The 18,479-nt window shown below is 41.6% G+C and overlaps 1 protein-coding gene across 6 annotated transcripts in view; it reads left to right on the forward strand.

Moving 5' to 3' along the window:
- Positions 1-18,479, forward strand: part of TNRC6C (trinucleotide repeat containing adaptor 6C) — a 180,948-nt gene that overhangs the window by 28,976 nt on the left and 133,493 nt on the right. The window contains exons 1-2 of one of the 6 annotated variants that reach the window (XM_012525907.4): positions 12,356-12,377; positions 14,862-14,930. The exons of 3 other annotated variants lie outside the window; for them this stretch is intronic. Coding sequence is in view for 1 of the 3 variants with exons in the window: in XM_004460423.5 (XP_004460480.3) it covers positions 12,349-12,377 (29 nt within the window). In the remaining 2 variants the exon portion in view is untranslated. Of the gene's footprint in view, positions 1-12,333; positions 12,378-14,861; positions 14,931-16,446; positions 16,546-18,479 lie in introns of those variants that run through there. 2 more of the 6 variants (XM_004460423.5, XM_012525909.4) reach the window with 2 other exon arrangements.

Consider the following 18,479-nt stretch of genomic DNA (forward strand, 5'->3'; position numbering starts at 1 on the left):
TTTTTCATCTAACCTACCAAACTCTGTCTTTTAATAAGGGAATTTAATTTATTAAATTTGACAACTGAGAATTTACTTTTGCCATATAGCTATTTGTTTTCTGTAGTCTTCTATGCTTTTGTTCCTCAATTACTCCCATTACTGCATCTCCTTTTTTGTATTTAGATGCTTTTTTATAGTGTGCCATTTTCATTTCCCTTTTTCTTTCCTTTTCTTTATGTTTTTTTTAGTTATTTTCTTAATGGTTTGTAACTATAATGACTGTCTTAAACTAATTACAAATTAGTAGCAAGGTAGTTTCAGTAGTATACAAACTCTCCACCCCTGTATATCTCTGTCCTTTCCTGTTCATACTGTTATTGTCTCAGATTACATCTTTATACATTATGCCCATTAATATAGAATTAAAATGCTGTTTAACACTTTTGCTTATTAAGTTATATGGGAGGAAAAAGTAGTTCCAAACCAGAGTATAATAATACAGGATTTTATATTTACTTTTGTATTTACCTTTACCATTGTTCTTTATTTCTTCTTACGGCTTCAAGTTACTGTGTAGAATTTTGTATTTCAGCCTGAAGGACTCGGACTCCCTTTGACATTTCTTATAGGGCAGGTCTTTTGGTAATGAACACTTTCAACTTTTGTCTATTTGTAAATGTCTTGTCTTCTCTTTTCACTTTTGAGATATCATTTTGCCAAATATAAAATTCATCGTTGACAGGTTTTATTTTTTTAGCAGTTTAAGGGTGCCACCCCACTGTCTTCTGGCATCCTTGGATTTTTTTGTGTTGTTGTTGTTGTTTTAAAGATTTATTTATTTATTTCTACCCCCCGTTGTCTGCTCTCTGTGTCCAATCGCTGTGTGTTCTTCTGTGTCCGCTTGTATTCTTATCAGTGGCACTGGGAATCTTTGTCTCTCTATGTTGCATCATCTTGCTGTGTCAGCTCTCTGTGTGCAGCAACAGGCTGCACTTATTTCACACGGGGTGGTTCTCCTTCCGGGGCGCACTCCTTGCACTCCTACACGGGGGACACCCCTGCATGGCATGGCACTCCTTGCGCACATCAGCACTGCGCGTGGGCCAGTGCAGCACACAGATCAGGAGGCCTTAGGTTTGAACCCTGGACCTCGCATGTGGTAGGCAGATGCTCTATCCATTGAGCCAAATCCACTTCCCTGTTTTGTTTTGTTTGTTTTTTGTTTGTTTGTTGTTTTTGAGGTACTGGGGGACAGGGAGTGAACCTGCGTCCTTGTGTGTGGGAAGTTGGCACTCAACCACTGAGCTACCTTGGCTTCCCTGAGTTGGTTTTTTTCATTTGTTTTGCTTGTTGTTTGTTATTGTTTTTCTTGGGAGGCATTGGGAACCAAAACTGGGGCCTCCCATATGGGAGGTGGGCACTCAACCCCTTGAGCCATATCCACTCCCCTCCTTGGTTTCTGATGAGAAATCTGTTGATCTTATTGGGGAATCCCTTGCCTGTGACAAGTTGCTTCTCTATTCCCACTTCCAAAATCCTCTCTGTCTTTGAATTTTGACCATTTCATTATAATGTGTCTCGGTGTAGATCTCTTAGAGTCTATCCACTTGGAGTTTGCTGCATTTCCTGTCTTTTGTTATTTTGGGGAAGTTTTCAGCCATTATTTCTTCAAATACTTTTTCTGCCCCTTTCTCTCTTGTCCTTCTGGATTCCAGTGGTGTGTGTATGTTGTTACACTCGATGGTATCCCACAGGTCCTTGAGGCTTTGTTCATGTTTCTTCGTTTTTTCTTTCTGCTCCTCACACTGTTTAATTTTGATTGTCTTGTCTTCAAGTTTGCTGATCCTTTCTTCTGCCTGTTCTAATCTGCTGTTGAATCCATCTAATGAGTTTTTCATTTCAACTAATGTACTTTGCAGCTTCAATTTTGTTTATGTTCTTTTTTTTTTTAAAGATTGATTTATTTATTTCTCTCCCCTCCCCCCCCCCCACCCTGGTTGTCTGTTCTCTGTGTCTATTTGGTGCATCTTGTTTGTCTGCTTCTGTTGTCATCAGTGGCACGGGAATCTGTGTTTCTTTTTGTTGCAAAATTTTGTTGTGTCAGCTCTCCATGTGTGCGACACCATTCCTGGGCAGACTGCACTTTCTTTCACGCTGGACAGCTCTCCTTACGGGGCGCACTCCTTGCACATGGGGTTCCCCTACGCGGAGGACACCCCTGCATGGCAGGGCACTCCTTGCGTGCATCAGCCCTGCGCATGGGCCAGCTCCACATGGGTCAAGGAGGCCCGGGGTTTGAACTGCGGACCTCCCGTGTGGTAGACAGACGCCCTAACCACTGGGCCAAGTCCGCTGCCCTGTTTATGTTCTTTTTGTTCAGAAACTTCCAAATCTACTTTAGTTCTTTGTATATGGATTCCTTTGACTCATTGAACATATTTTAGACATTTGATTTAAAATCTTTGACCAGTAGTTCCAATGTTACGAGCTTCCTCAGGGAGGTTTTGGCACATTCTTTTTTTCCTGTAAATGGGCCATACTTTCCGGTTTCTTTGTGTGTTTTAAAGTTTTTTTTTTTTTGTTGAGAACTTGACATTCTGAATATTATGTTCTCCCACTCCTCTGGGATTCCTAGGAGTGCTGGAGTTATCAGTTTGTAAATTTTCCAAACTCCTTTTGTTCCAAATTAGAGAAAAGGAGAGAGAGAGTTAGTCAGAAAGAGAGTCTCTAGCAGCTGCTCCCTCTTTTAAGACTTCTGACACTTGCCTGGGGGAGTTGGAATAATGGCTATCTTTAAAGCTTCCCCCCATTTCCACCCCCAGTGATCTGAAATAGCTGATCAAAAACAGTGATCCACAATCTACCATACACACCCAGCTTTTTAAGTCCTAGATCCTTGTGGTGTGAATTTGGGTAGGTTATGCTGTGCAATTTTTTGATCAAGCAAGCACTGGTCTGATTGTTACTATGAGGGTATTTTGTGGATTTAAATCATTACTCAGATTTTATCTATGACTGATTACTTCTATAGTCAACAAAGAAGATTGCCTTCAACAGTGAGAGAAGTCTCATGCAGTCAGTTGAAGGCCTTGGGGAAAACTGATGACTTCAGCAGTCTTTAGGAAGAATTTTTTTCTCTATTTCAGCCAACCAGATTCTCCTGGGGATTTCATTGAAACCTTCATCAGAGTTCCCAACTTGCATCCTGCCCTTTGGAATTCAAATTTGCCAGTCCTCACATTTGCAGGAGCCATTTCCCATGATAATCTTGTAATATTTACATACATATACATGTACACATACATATATACATGTGTATGTAGGTATCTCCTGCCACTTCTGTTTCCCTGGAGAGCTCTGACTAATACAGCCCTTATAGCTCACCATGGCACCAGCAGGCTACACCATGAATCCATGCTGCAGTTTCCATTGCTGCCTGCCACACAATTGGGGCATGAGGGTTGGTAATGGCTATGCAGAGGCTGAAATTCACTGATATTTGCCAATTTTTCAGCCCCTTCCTCCACTTCTTCCCTGGATCCTGCACAGTGTTTTACTAGACTCCAGACTTCCAAAATAGTTGATTGAGATGGTCCCAAGCACTTCAATACTTTTTTTGGTGGAGGGACTGATTCCTAGAGTGTCCTAGTTCCCCCATCTTCCCACAGTCCTCTTCAAGAAATATATCCAGAGGACACTGTATTTTGGGGTCATTTTGTTCTAGCACCTTAGCCTGTACTCTCACTAATATATCGTCCAAGAGTGTCTTTTTTAGGCTCTTCAGTTTCCCCAAAAAATGAGATCAGTTCTTTGACATCTGAAGCATATATGGCTTTTCCCTCTCGGTCTACAGTGAAGACTGCATGCACTTTAGGGATGCGGTGTGGGATAATGGATGGAACATATGCTTGGGATTCAGTCCAGCCTTCACTTGATTGACAGCTGTGTCACTGTGTGTGTCACTTTGGGCTACTCTCTGAGGATCTCTGAGATCCTCTGAGCTCCAGACTCCTCTCCTTTCAAATGGGATGAAGTCCCCTTCAGCAGGATTGTTCTGAACAGTCTTCCTGGCCCAGTGCTTAGGAAATTATAACTATTTTGATAGTCAGTTTTTCCAAAGAATATAGTCTCACACTGCCTTAATTCAGTTGGAACTTGATACTTATAGAGAATTGTTTGATTTTCTAGGTTTTATCTTTGGAATAAGCCAAGCTATCAAAAATGGTCATAACTGGACCATGTTGCCTTGGTTCCCCAGATTAATTGCTCAGTTTTTGAGAATTCAGTGATTTTTCCCATTAACCTTTTGGCCTTCAGGATGTTAATGCTGCAGGAGATGGTTTAATTAAGCCTACACTTGCACATGCTCTAGGGCAGGGTTCTTAACCTTTTTTGGCCCATGGACCCCTTTGCCAGTCAGGTGGGAACCACGGATCCCTTACTAAGTCCACACTATACTGTGTATTATTTAATTAGTAGATCACACCCGTACCAACATGTCCCCACAAGAAAAATGGTTTTCTGAATTTCAGTTCAGGCTCATAGACCCCTTGTTGAGAACCCCTGCTCCAGGGTGTGAAGGAAACTGACCAATGCTTTACTTGTCACCTGTGCCAGGTATACCTGAAAAACTTCTTTTTGGACCTGAGTGCTAAGAAAACCTTTCCTTCTCTTATAGACACTGGTGTGTGTTTTCATGGTTAATGAGAGTCCACAAAGCAAATCCACAAAGAGAATTCCACAGAGAGAGCAGTTGAATGTAAATACTAAAACATAATTTGGTAAATTGCTAATTGTTTTTCACTATAGGATACAGGGATAGGACTAATTGTTGGCTCTGAGTATATTTATTTATCAATATAGTTATTAGTTAGATGTGGTTCCACTAAGGTCTTTTGAATAAATAAGCTCTAAACTATTTTTTAAAGAAATCAGAAAGCCAAAGTGGTGGCAGCAAGCAATAAGTTGACTTCGAGGGCAGTAGGACTTTTGCCTTTTAAAATTGTCATATGGGGAAGTGGATTTGGCTCAACTGATAAAGCGTCCGCCTACCATATGGGAGGTCTGGGGTTCAAATCCAGGGCCTCCTGACCTGTGTGGTGAGTTGGCCCACACGTGGTGCCAGTGTGTGCAAGGAGTGCTGTACCACGCAGGGGTGTCCCCCATGTAGGAGCCCCATGTGCAAGAAGTGTGCCCCACATGGAGAGCTGCCCTGCACGAGAAAAAAAAGCACAGCCTGCCCAGGAGTGGCGCCGCACACAGAGCTGATGCAGTAAGATGATGCAACAAAAAGAGACACAGATTCCCAGTGCCACTGACAGGAATGCATGCAGACACAGAAGAACACAGAGAGCAGACAAGGGGGGGATGGGGGATTGGGGGAGGGGAGATAAATAAATAAAAAATCTTTTAAAAAAAATTGTCATATGAGCATAGTATTGGTTATACAGTCCATACAAGTTTAAATACTTTGGGTATTAGAGTTGTTGATTTAAGACAGTAGTTCTGGGAAGCAGATGTGGCTCAAGTGATTGGGCCCCCGTCTACCATATGGAAGGTCCAGGGTTTGATTCTTGGGGCCTTCTAGTGAAGGCAAGATGGCCCGAGCAGAAAGCTGGCCCAAACAGAGTGCTTGCCCGTGCAGAACTGCTGGCTTGTGCAGCAAGCTGGCCTGAGTGGAGAGCTGGCACAGCAAGATGCTGCAACAAAAAGAGACACAGAGGAGAGACAATAAGAAGCAGCAGACCAGGGAGCTGAGGTAGCACAAGAGGTTGAGCACCTCCCTCCCACTCTGGAAGGTCCCAGGATCAGTTCTTGGTGCTGCCTAAAGAGAAGACGAGCAGACACAGAAGAACACACAGCGAATGGACACAGCAGACAATGAGGGTGGAAGTGGGGTGGAATACATAAATAAATAAATAATACAAAGAAAAGACCATAGGTCCCATGCAGTATTTTAAGTTACAGAAACAATTTGTAGCTCCTACTTGTCAGACAGTGTACAAAGTGTGGGATTAAATAGGTTGGGGTCTCCAGTGTGATCTGTTTGGTCCAAATAAACATGACACTGCTCTGTGTTTGTTGAATGAATGACTACAGACTAAAGCTGATGACATAAGGACAGTATGGCAAATTATAGGATACTTGTTTCTCTTAATTAGGTAGTTCTCCTAAACCTCTACCTAGACATTTTTCTTATCCTGCCAACCTGGTATGTGCCTAAAAAATAAAATAGAAGATTAAACATCTTTCTGTAATTAATATTTTTCAGATAGATTTTCTTCCCCATCCTTATAAAATACAGGTTTTTACATCTCCTATTCTCAATGTGAAGTATCAACAAACCTTTAGCACCTGTATTATTATTATTTTTTTAGCACAATTATAATTGGGACAAGTTTTTTTACTTGTGTCATCCTAGAAGCTGCTCAGGCTGGCATGTGAGAGCTTTACAGCTTGTAGCCCCAGCTGCAGCCTTGAAGCCTTCTCTCTCACTAGCCTTACACACAGACCCCGGGTTTCTCTGTCAGGAGGCTTGGGAGATAGATGGTGGCATTGGCTGTTATATTTAAAGATTTATTTATTTATCCCCACCCCCCACCCCCATTGTTTGTACTCATTGCCCACTCTCTGTGTCTGCTGGTCTTCTTTTTCTTAGGAGGCACCGGTAACCAAACTGGGACCCCCCATGTGGGAGGGAGGCACCTAATCGCTTGAGCTACCTCTGCTTGCTGTTTGTTGTGTCTCTCATTGTGTTTCCTTGCTGTGTCTCTTGGTTGTGTCCTCTCATTGTGTCATCTTGTTGGGTCAGCTCACTGTCTTGCTTATCTTCTTTAGGAGGCACCAGGATCTCTGATGTGGTAGGGGGTACCCGACTGCTTGAGCTACATATGCTTCCCATCATCTCTCTCTCTTTTTTTAAAGATTTGTTTATTTCTCTCCCCTTCCCCACCAACCTCCATCCCCCATTGTCTGCTCCCTATGTCCATTCGCTGCGTATTCTGTGTCCGTTTGCATTCTTGTCAGCAGCACCAGGAATCTGTCTTTTTGTTGCGTCATCTTGCTGCGTCAGTTCTCCGTGCGTGCAATGCCACTCCTGGGCAGGCTGTGCTCTTTTCGCGTGCGGTGGCTCTCCTTGTGGGGATGCACTCCTTGTGCATGGGGCTCCCCTATGTGGGGGACACCCCCGCGTGGCATGGCACTCCTTGTACGCGTCAGCACTGCACTTGGGCCAGCTCACCACATGGGTCAGGAGGCCCTGGGTTTGAACCCTGGACCTCCCATGTGGTGGGCAGATGCTCTGTCGGTTGAGCCAAATCTGCTTCCCCCATCATCTCTTTTTATACTTGTCTTTTCCCTTGCATGGATTGTCATAAAACTATTTCTGCACAGGTCTTGTACACTTGCCTGCTTTCCCAAATTAGAGTCCTACTTTGAGCACAAGTTAGTTTAATGGCTCCTGAAACTGAATCTGCATAATTAACAGTCATTTTACTTCACAGAATTGCAGAATTTTAAAATAGAAAGTTACTCTAGCGATTATCTCCAGTTCAGTTCTCATATTTGGTAACTGCCTGTAAATCTCCATTTCATCCCTGAAATGAATGACCTGCAGTTAAACTTTGCTGGGACTTTGTCCTTTTTTTCCCATAATCATGAAGGAAAGCCTTTTCTACACTTTCCCAAACATGCCACAAGTTTTGGAACATAGAAATATCATGGAGTTAGCAAAATTCAGGCAAATAGAGTCCTTTTACCCTGTGTGTCAGGTTTGATGTTTTAGTCCAGTGTGTTATTAATTAAATTTAACTTTTATATGTTGATGTAAGTTATTCATCATTTAGGCAAATCTGTGAACTTTATTGGTGTACTAGTTATTGTAAAATGCCTCCAGTTTATTGGCAGGGTTGAAATGGCCCTAACGTAGGGATTCCTCTATCAGTCTAGGTCCAGTGGAGTTATCAGGGAGACAGAGTCATGTTCTGAAACGGGTTAGAGTGAAGAGGGTCTGGGGAGTAAGAAGTGAAGAGAATTCTAAAGAATGTGGGATGGACACATAAGAAGTCCCCCCTGTGCCCTAGGGCTGAAATGGACCCCCCATTGAAGAGGCCACAGATGTGATGCTATGCCTGTGGAACGTTCCGGAATTCTCTCTCTAGGGTAAATGCCGTTCCTGGGAGAGTCTCACCAGAACCACCCTGCTACAGAACTATCTGAGCAGGAGGTGACAGGGGAAGCTGCCAGCCACTAGGTGCTAGAGAAGTTGAAGCAGGAGCTGAATGCTTGGGACACTATGCCTGTTGCAGGAGCCCGCCAATAGGGGGCACATTGGAGCCACAAGCCATGCCTTTTCTCCCACCATGTCTCTCTCGCTCCCTCTAGTGGAAAAAAGCTTAACCTGCCAGCTGCATCCTGAATTTTCAGAGCAGGCAAAAAAAAGTCGAGTTTGGAGCTTAAGAGGCAATTAATCAATACCCAGCACAGTTCCCCACCTCCAAACTCCTTAGTAGTTGCAAATAGACATTTTTTGGGAGAATATGCTTATCTTTTGTCACAAAGCACATATTTTAACATAGTCTACCAAATAATGAAATCTTTTAAAACACACTTGTATTCTGTTCATTGTTATTAACTATTCTAGCACACTATGACACAACAATAAGGACTTCTATGTCTGAGAGACTAGTCAGAGTTTTTCCTATTATTTTAAGCATATAAAGTACATATATCCAAGTGTATGTAAAGCAACTAAGAAAATTGAGCTCTATTAAAAATTATAGTGTGTATCTATACCATTTAATGAATCTCTGGTCATCTTTGTATCTTTCTGAACTCTAGAAAAACAACTGAATTAGCAGTTGGAATTAGAGGCAATTTTTTAGGAGCAATGTTTCCGTAACTTTTTTTCTGTTCTTTGTTTTTTTGTGGATTTGAGATAAGGTTGTTAATAAATAAAGTAATACAATTTTAAAAAGCATTGTTTCATTTTTTGACTAAATTTGAGGCTCCTTTAAATTCAGAAGTGAAATTTTAAAAGATTTTTGTAAAACAGAACTTAAAACTTATACTGTGACCTGCTGACTGCAGCTTGGTGGCTGTGTGGTCCACTCCACAGATGGACAGATCAGCTTGACCTTGTGACGTTTGGGGTAGAGAGGTGCATTCGTTCCAGCTGCAGTGGAATAGAGATGAGGAAGCCTTAGGCTGCAGAAGAGACACCTTTAGAAGGTAGACTTAGCCAAGCTGTAGCTCTGCTTTCTTCCCTTCTACAATGGCATTCCCCCATTTGTTGTCATCATCTTCACTACACTGAGTGTATATTCATTTGGGGATTGACATTTGAGGAAACAAAACACAATTAGCACCCTAAGTCAACCCCAGTAAGGGTCAGTCTTTGTTGATGATTGATCAGGTTTGGAGATTTGCTGAGGTTTGTATTGGTAGAGGTTTTCTGCATGTGATGCATCAAATCCTGTCCCTCACAAAGACGTGTTCTAAGCCCAGTCCTGTGGGTGTGAATCCATTTGCAAATAGGACCTTCAAAGATCCTATTAAGAGGAGGCCAAATTGAATGGGGGGGGGGGGGGGGGAGGGTGCTTAATCCCAGTGTGGCTGAAGTCCTTAAAAGCAGTAGAACTTTGAATGCAGTCAGTTACTAAAAACCAGAGGAGACATGTGATGGAGGGTTGCTGGAAAGCCAGCCCCAGAACACTGCAATGTGCTGTGAACTTGAGGGCACTTTTTCTTTAAAAAAAAGATTTATTTATTTATTTATTTCACTCCCCTTCCTCCTCACCTCCAAGGCCCGGTTGTGTGTTCTCTGTGTCTATGTGCTGCGTCTTCTTCTTTGTCCCCTTCTGTTGTTGTCAGCGGCACAGGAATCCGTGTTTCTTTTGGTTGCGTCATCTTGTGTCAGCTCTCCATGTGTGCGGTGCCACTGCTGAGCAGGCTGCACTTTCTTTTACTCTGGGCGGCTCTCCTTATGGGGTGCACGCCTTGCGTGTGGGGCTCCCCTATGCGGGGGACACCCCTGTGTGGCACTCCTTGCGCGCATCAGCACTGCACATGGGCCAGCTCCACACGGGTCAAGGAGGCCCAGGGTTTGAACTGTGGACCTCCCTTGTGGTAGACGGACGCCCTAACCACTGGGCCAAGTCCACTTCCTTGACGACACCTTGATTTTGGACTTCTGGCTTCCAAAACTGTGAGACAATAAATTCCTGGTGTTTACCAAAACAAAAAATAAAAAAACCACCAACCAAAACTAACTTGTAATTAACATGTTAATATAATAATACTGAAAAATTTTTAAAGTGGTAAGAACATTTACCAAACCTGATTAGTTTTGAGACAAATCATAATTAAATTGTGCTGAACCCCGTCAGTTTTTCCAACTGCTGAGTAAGCCTAAGTTTAAATAAATAGATAGGCAGAAAACTGTATTTATCAGGGCGCTTCAGATATAAGCACCAGAAAGTGACTTTAAAATTTAAGGGTGGAAAAGAACTTTTGGGGAGAATACGAGATAGCTGACAGAATTGAAGGATAAGCGGGAAGAGCTGGGCTCAAAAAGGATAGGGGCCTGTAACAGATCTAGGTAGCAGGCACTAGTAGACGGTCATTTTAGGGTGAGTCTGCTCCATTCAGGATGCAGATTCCAAGGAGTGTCTTGGTTGACCAAACATGAATCTCATACTCACCCGTTGGCCAGGGCAGAGCAGGGCAACCAGCAATTCAAGGATCTTGAATACGTAAGTTTATGTTTGTCATCAGATTTGGGGAGTTTTCAGCCATTGTTTCTTCAAATATTTTTTCTGTACCAAAATGTTTTTTCTGTACTTCTTTTCCTCTGTACTTCTGAAATGCCTTTCCTCTGTACTTCTGAAATGCCAGTGAAATGAATGTTGGACCATTTGACATTGACCCACACGTCCCTACAACTCTGTTCATTTTTTCCCCCAATATTTATTTATTTCTTCAGATTGGATAATTTCTATTGCTCTGTCTTCCAGCTCAAAGACTCATTTCCTCTGTCATATCCATTTTTTTATTGTTGTTGAGTCGTCCAGTGACATTTTTAATTCAGTATTTAATCTTTTATTTCTAAAGTTTCCATTTGGTTCTTTTTTAATAGTTTCTATTTCTCTGCTGTGAGAGCCTTATTCCCATTCATTTCAAGTATATTTACCTTTATTTACCTCTTGGAGCAGAGCATAGTTAAAATAACTGTTTCAGAGACTTTCTTTGATAATTCCAACATCTCAGTCATCTGGGGCTCGGTTTTTGATATGTCTTTGTCTCTACATTGGTCACATTTTCCTGGTTTTTAAATGAGGAGTGATTTCGGATTATTTTTCCTGGACATTTTGAATATTATGTTGTGTAGTCTTTGAATCCTATTGAACTCCTCCGGAGAATGTTGATCTTGTTGTTACTAGTTTTGTTTTTGTGTAGCAGGCAGTCAGCCTGGTTTGATTCACACCACAGTCTGTTTCGCCTTCCACGGGCAGTGGTCTCAATATCAGTTCAGTTTTCAGAGCCTTTGCTTTGCTGGTTTGGGTCTGTCTCTCCCATGCATAACTCAAGGCTAAGCCCAGAACTTATGAAGATTCACACACAGAGCTGGAGGGTCTCCATCTCCAGCCTGTTCCTGTCTGGGATTCCCAGACGCTCTCTGGTTCACAGGCACTCTTCACTAGTCTTCCAATCAGAAAGGTGGGCATTCTCTCGCTTTTAGCTGCGTGAACCAGCTCTGCCTCAGTGCCGCTCTGACTGGGGCCCACTCCCTAGTGAAAGCTGGGCGCAAAGGAGAGGGTGAGGGATGAAAAGCAGGAAATTCATCCCCCATGCAGGTCACTTCTCCAAGTTTTGACTCCTCTCCCCAGTCGACCTGCTTTTGTTTACTTTTTATTTGTACTTTGAATTGTTTTTATGTTTATATTATATTTTTCCCAGTTTTTGTTTTAACCGGTGGGAGAGGCTGTAATGGACTTATTCCTTCTAGTTTGGCACCAAATGTCCAAATCCCCACCTGTAATTTTTTTCTATGCTATACAGCTAGTTATCATGAACTTAATGCCTTAAAACAATACACGTTTATTATTTCACGGTGTCTGTGGGTCCGGAGTCTGGCCATGGCCTAGCTGGGTCCCTTAAGGCTGCAGTCAAGGCCAGAGGTGGGTTTTCATCTGGAGACTTGAAGGGGAAGGCTTTTCTCCCAGGCTCACTCAGGTTGTTGGCAGAATTCATCTCCTTGCAGCAGGCGGCTTCACGACAGCTTGATTCTTCAGAGCCAGCAATAGAGAGGGAGAGGCTGAAGGCAGCCTGCTAGAAAGAAGAAGTCTTAAAGGATTTGGCCAGGGAGAGATGTGCCGTCACCTTTGCCGCATTCTGAGGTTAGAAACAGGCCCCGCCCATACTTACGGGACGGGCCTATCCCAAGGCGGGAACATCAGAAGTGGGTCATGGAGGTCCCCTTATTGTTTCTCAACACTACCCTTTGGGGCTCAAGCAAGACTTCCCTGCCCCGCCTTCTGTTTGTCAAGTCCGTTTGGTGTAACTTCCCTTTCCCACCCCAAGTCCTGGTGTCATGAGTGACTTAATGGTTCCTGTTGGCAGTCGTCCAATATCAGGCCTGCCCGGTTTTGACCTCCTGCATTCTGCTGACCTTTGCTTTAGAACCCATTCCTCATGGCTCTAAATCCAAACACATTCTCTCCCTTACAACTGGTTTCTTTCCTTAGCCTATATGTAATTCATGCCTTACCCTCTCTTTCCTGTTAGATTATATGCCCTTGAGGTCTAAGACTTTTTTGTTGTTGTTCTTTTTTTTTTTTCAAGGTACCAGGGTCCGGGGATTGAACCCAGGTTCAGGCTTCCTGGGTTCCTCTGGGCTCAGCTCCTCTGTGTTCTCTACAAGGTCAGCTGTAGACTATGAGGCTCTCTAGGCTTTGCCTCTCTCCACAAGGTCAGCTTAGACCATCAGGCGAACAGCTCTCTCTCTCTCTCCCTGGGGCTCCAGCTTTAGCATCAAACTCCAACAGCAAAACTCCAACATTAAAAGCCCACAACTGTTTCCTTTGCCATGCCTTTTATCTGTGAGTCCCTACCCACCAAAGGGTAGGGGCTCAATGCCCCATTGGCACAAGAGGTTTACATGATTACTTAATCAAGCAAACCTCTGAATCCAATAGAATCTAATATGCCCAGAGGAAAAGACCAGTTTACAAACATAATCCAGTATTTCTTTCTGGAATTCACTAATAATATCAAACGCTATACCACCCTTTTTAATTTTTTTAAATTTTTTTAAATTTTTTAATTTTTTAATAGTACATAGTATTTGATATTTATTTATCATGAGAAATTATTCCATAGCCTACATATTCAAGTTACTTAATTCAGGAGAATAGACAGGTCAGTGACAAACATCCACAGAATTCAATCCAAAGAAATTCTTTATGTCCCAAAATCACTTTGCATTCAGAAAGATACCAGCTTTCCTCATCTCCTCAAAATCTTTCATGGAATCATAGTTTCTGTAGAAATCTGCATATGCCTTTTTTCTTGATTCATCCACACCAAACTTAGAGAAAGCTGCAAACCTCTGCTACACAACAAATGCTCCAACAGTATGAATTCGCAGTTGCTTGGCCAAAAGGCACTGGAAGGTATGGTAGTTATTCTCCCTAACACCAGTGTCCTTCCCTACAGACAGAGAGACACCCTTTTTTAATTAAATCCTGTTCTTTTGCAAATACAGGGAAGTGGTCAATTAACAAAATACTTTAGAAACTTAGAACATTTTTCACCCCTGATAGTTTTTCATGTGATGGCTAGATTCCCCATCCACCTACATAATTACATCTTTTAAATCACTGTTCATCTAGGAAAATGGACAGTTTTAACGGGAACACTTAAGATGGTACCCACTGGAGGCCTGTTGGAGCCTCTCCTACCTCCTTCCCTCTCCCTTTAGCTGCCTCTGAAATGAGTGTTGCTTTCTTTCTCTACCCAAAGCTACCTAATCTGGTGATTGCTAAACTATTTGGGAATAAAAGAAACATGTATTAAAAGCCCAAATTATTAAAAAATTTTCTCTCAGTACAGTAGGGACCCACTACAGTATGAATTGCCATACAAAGCATAGGTAATTTATGTCCAATTTTGCCCTTGAGGCTTGCCCTAGGCCCAGAAATTGATCCCCAAAGCAGAATTTCTCCTTTCCTTGTTACTGCTACTATTGAAACATAAACTGTTCCACCAGCCAAGGCAATGCTATTTTCTTAGCAGCAACCTGGATAGAAAAATTTCAGTTAATTGTAGTGGCAATAAACTTGAAACAAAATGAATGCATATCAGTAGAGAAGTGGTTGAATAAAATATAGACATTCACACTATCATATATTATGTAGCCATTAGAAATAATAGATCTATCAGTTGGGGACTGGGGAAGGAATTTTTTTTTCTCCACATGCATTGAATGACAAGAGCAAGATGCAAAAAAGCTTATATAACATCCCAATTTTTAAAAACAAAATCCTTTTAAAGACGTTTATATGTATGTTTGCATATAATTATTTGAGCATGGAGAAAAACCTAGGAGGATATGAGCTAGATGGTTAATGTCGGTTACCTGAGGGGGAGATGGAGAGAGTGGCCTTTTTGATGTAGATGTAGAAGGAGAAAAAATGGGAAAGTGATGCCAAGCAAAGCAGATAAAATAAAAGCAAAGATTGTATGGAAAAACAACCATAAGATTACATTTGTGGACATATGTGAAATTGTGTACTTAAATATCGTTTTTGAAGGAAAAAATCTTATGATTAAAAATATTGCTCTCCCACTCTTCCCACCTCTTTTCTTTATTCTCTTTACAGATTGACTTAGAAGTCCATCTCACAGCTTCTTCACATAGAAAAACTGTCAGTTGATTCTCAGTATAATAGGTACATATTTGTTTTTACCTCCAACAGTGGATCTAAATTTATATAATCTTTCTAACCCTTCAAGGCCAGGACACATGGTCATCCTAACTCTAAGAGAAATATAATATGGGCAGGAGAGTTTCAACAGGTAGACTTTGGTATTTACTCGTTTATGTACTTACTGCATTTTATACATATGTCACTGTCATAGTCATGATAATTTCTTTTGCTCAGATTACTTATATGAATATCCTTGAGAGTAAATGCACTATCCCTTAGACACTATTGTAACCCAGACTCATTGTTAAAAAAAATATATAGGGAAACGGACTTGGCCCAGTGGTTAGGGCATCCGTCTACCACATGGGAGGTCCGCGGTTCAAACCCCGGGCCTCCTTGACCCGTGTGGAGCTGGCCCATGCGCAGTGCTGATGCGCGCAAGGAGTGCCCTGCCACGCAGGGGTGTCCCCCGCGTAGGGGAGCCCCACGCGCAAGGAGTGTGCCCCGTAAGGAGAGCCGCCCAGCGCAAAAGAAAGTGCAGCCTGCCCAGGAATGGCGCCACCCACACTTCCCGTGCCGCTGACGACAACAGAAGCGGACAAAGAAATAAGACGCAGCAAATAGACACAGAGAACAGACAACCGGGGGAGGGGGGGAAATTAAATAAAATAAATCTTTAAAAATATATATATATATATATATATTTCCACATTAAATTTCTTTAATTCATGTCTTAACTATGCAGCATGACTGGTTTAGCTAGATACCAATGAACCAATCACAAACACAGGGACCTTGCAACAGTGGCTAGGTTGAGAATTAATAGTAAGAAGAATGAGTTGAATAGATAACTAAGAAAGGAAGTAAAGAGAGAAAAAAAAAAGAAGGAATAGTTACAGTTAGAAAACAGAAAGAGAGGTAGGAAGAGTAGAAGTCAAAGGCACAGGGAGTGGCAGAAAGATAGAAGCACTGAGAAGTCTAGTGTTAAGACTCTAATGTCAAAATATTTGTATTTTGAACTCAGCATTCAAAAAATATTTGTAAATGAATCAGTCATTCCTCCCTATTTTGCCCCTGATTTCTACCACAGTAAACCAGCTATATATACATTAGTTGTATAGTTTCTTAGTGATTGAATTAGTGGAGGTAAAAAATTACCTTGAGATTTGGGCTTTCTAGGAAAGAGGCTGGTGAAAAATAGCTTAGAAGGCAATGGGAGAATCAGGAAACAGGAGGGGTCAATGTAAATAAAGAACAGATATGGTAGGAAAAGAGTAGAGATAAGTTATGGTCAGAAGGTAAGATAATAGCATGTAAAGTTTTAGCAGTGGAACAATTCTGGATGGTTAAGGTCTAGTAGCTAATACTATAGATAAAGTACCCTGGTAATCACAAAAAACCTTTATGTTTTGGCATTTGAGGCTCCTCTAGCAAAATAGCCAGCTCCCTACCTGATCTCTATAAATCAAAGCCTCCTGCTAAACAAAGTCAAGCCCGTGCACAGAAAGCTCTAATTGGTTTTCTTTGCCTCACTTTTAAGCCTGAACTGACCACCAAGGATTACCAGACAGTTGAGGAAAGGCTTTTCTCCATCAAGGAGTCTAAAAGCCGAAGAGAGTCTACAGAGGAAATAGAGGTAAAGCAGGAAAGAGAAAATACCTCAGAAAAACCCTAGTCATTATCCTTAGATATATAAAGATGATCGTGCATCCATAAAATCAGGAAAAGATGTTGTGGGAAAGGAACATTCAGAGAAAAAGAAAGTTATTTAGAAAACTAAATTGAGTCAAGTGCCCAGAAAACAGAACAATAACAACAAAAAAAGATATAGAGCAGAAAAAATAAACGTTATAGAGTAGCAATCCATAAGGTTCAATTTGTCATTATTTAAAAAAACAAAAGGGAAGACATGTTCAAGAAAATAGCTGAAAGATGCATCTCTATTTTGAAAGTGTTAACCAAATGCTAAGTACAAATAATGCGGGGAGGGGGGATGACACCAAGGCACATACTGAAATTTCAGAACCCTAGGAACCATAGGAAAAAATGTTTACATAACCTCCAAAGAACTGAGAAAATGACAACAGACTTTTCTTGAGTAGTACTGGATGCTAGACCACCGTGGCACAATGCCTTCAAAATTCATTTCAACCTGGCATTTTATACTTAATTAAGACACCAGTCAAAAAAAAAAATTAGCCTAAAGCTATTTTCAGACATGTATGATCTCCAAAAATTGACCTCCGATGCACTCTTCCTTGAGGAGATTCTTGGGGATGTTTTCCAGCAAATTGAGTAAGAAATTAAAGGAGGAAGAAGACCAGAGAAGTCAAGGTGATTGAGTTAATAAACTCAGATCAGCTTTAATAGATGGATGGTCATGTTTTGCTGAGTTGTTTGCAGTGTTGTTCCTTCTGTTTAGTCTTGATTCTCCTTTCCACGTATTTGTGTGGTTTCATCCAGGAGATAGAACTCACATAGTGATACAAACAAAGTTTAATATAAAGAATAGTTAAACTGTGATAATAGAGTGACTATATAGGATATAAGAAAACTCTAGCAGAGATTGTTCCTAGCCTAGATTGAGCTGAACTGAAGGTTCCAAAGAGGAGATGGGGTGGGGGTGGGGGGTAATTTTTTAAAACTTTGGTGGGAAAGCATAAAAAACAAATACAGGACTTTTATAAGGGAAATACTGCGAGAGGAAAAGAAAAACAATTAACAACTAGGAAAAAACAGCTACACAAAAATCACAGTATATTAACTCTGCAACAAACATTTGCATACTCTTTATAAAGTAAATGCTGGTGGTGGACTTGGCCCAGTGGTTAGGGCGTCCGACTACCACATGGGAGGTCCGCGGTTCAAACCCCGGGCCTCCTGACCCGTGTGGAGCTGGCCCACGCGCAGTGCTGATGCGCGCAAGGAGTGCCACGCAGGGGTGTCCCCGCATAGGGGAGCCCCACGCACAAGGAGTGCACCCCGTAAGGAGAGCCGCCCAGCGCTAAAAAAGTACAGCCTGCTCAGGAATGGTGCCACACTCACAGAGATCTGACACAACAAGATGATGCAACAAAAAGAAACACAGATTCCCGTGCCGCTAACAGCAACAGAAGCGGACAAAGAAGACGCAGCAAATAGACACAGAGAACAGACAACTGGGGTGGCAGGGGGAAGGAGAGAGAATAAATAAATAAATCTTTATAAAATTTTAAATGCTATTACAGATTTAAATAAAAGTAGCGATGGGCTGGAAAATAGGTACTGTAAGAGCCAAATCCATGTCTAGCATTACAGGAAACATTGCTAATATTTCAAATAGGTAGGTCAAGAAATAGCATTCCAAGCATATTATTTAGAGACACAGAAGAATTTATCCTCCTTGTCCATATTGGAGTGTATAATTAAGTGAAAAAAAAATAATGTAGAAGAAATGAATAGTATGCTCGAATTTGTTTGTTTTTAAAGAGGCATATATGCGTAGTCATATAAAGAGAATTTTCATAAAAGACAACCAAGAAACTTAACATTTGTTATCTCTATAAAAAGATGACCTGGGGGCATGGGGAA

Source organism: Dasypus novemcinctus, chromosome 21 (genome assembly GCF_030445035.2).
Source record: "Dasypus novemcinctus isolate mDasNov1 chromosome 21, mDasNov1.1.hap2, whole genome shotgun sequence".
Classification (NCBI taxonomy): domain Eukaryota; kingdom Metazoa; phylum Chordata; class Mammalia; order Cingulata; family Dasypodidae; genus Dasypus; species Dasypus novemcinctus.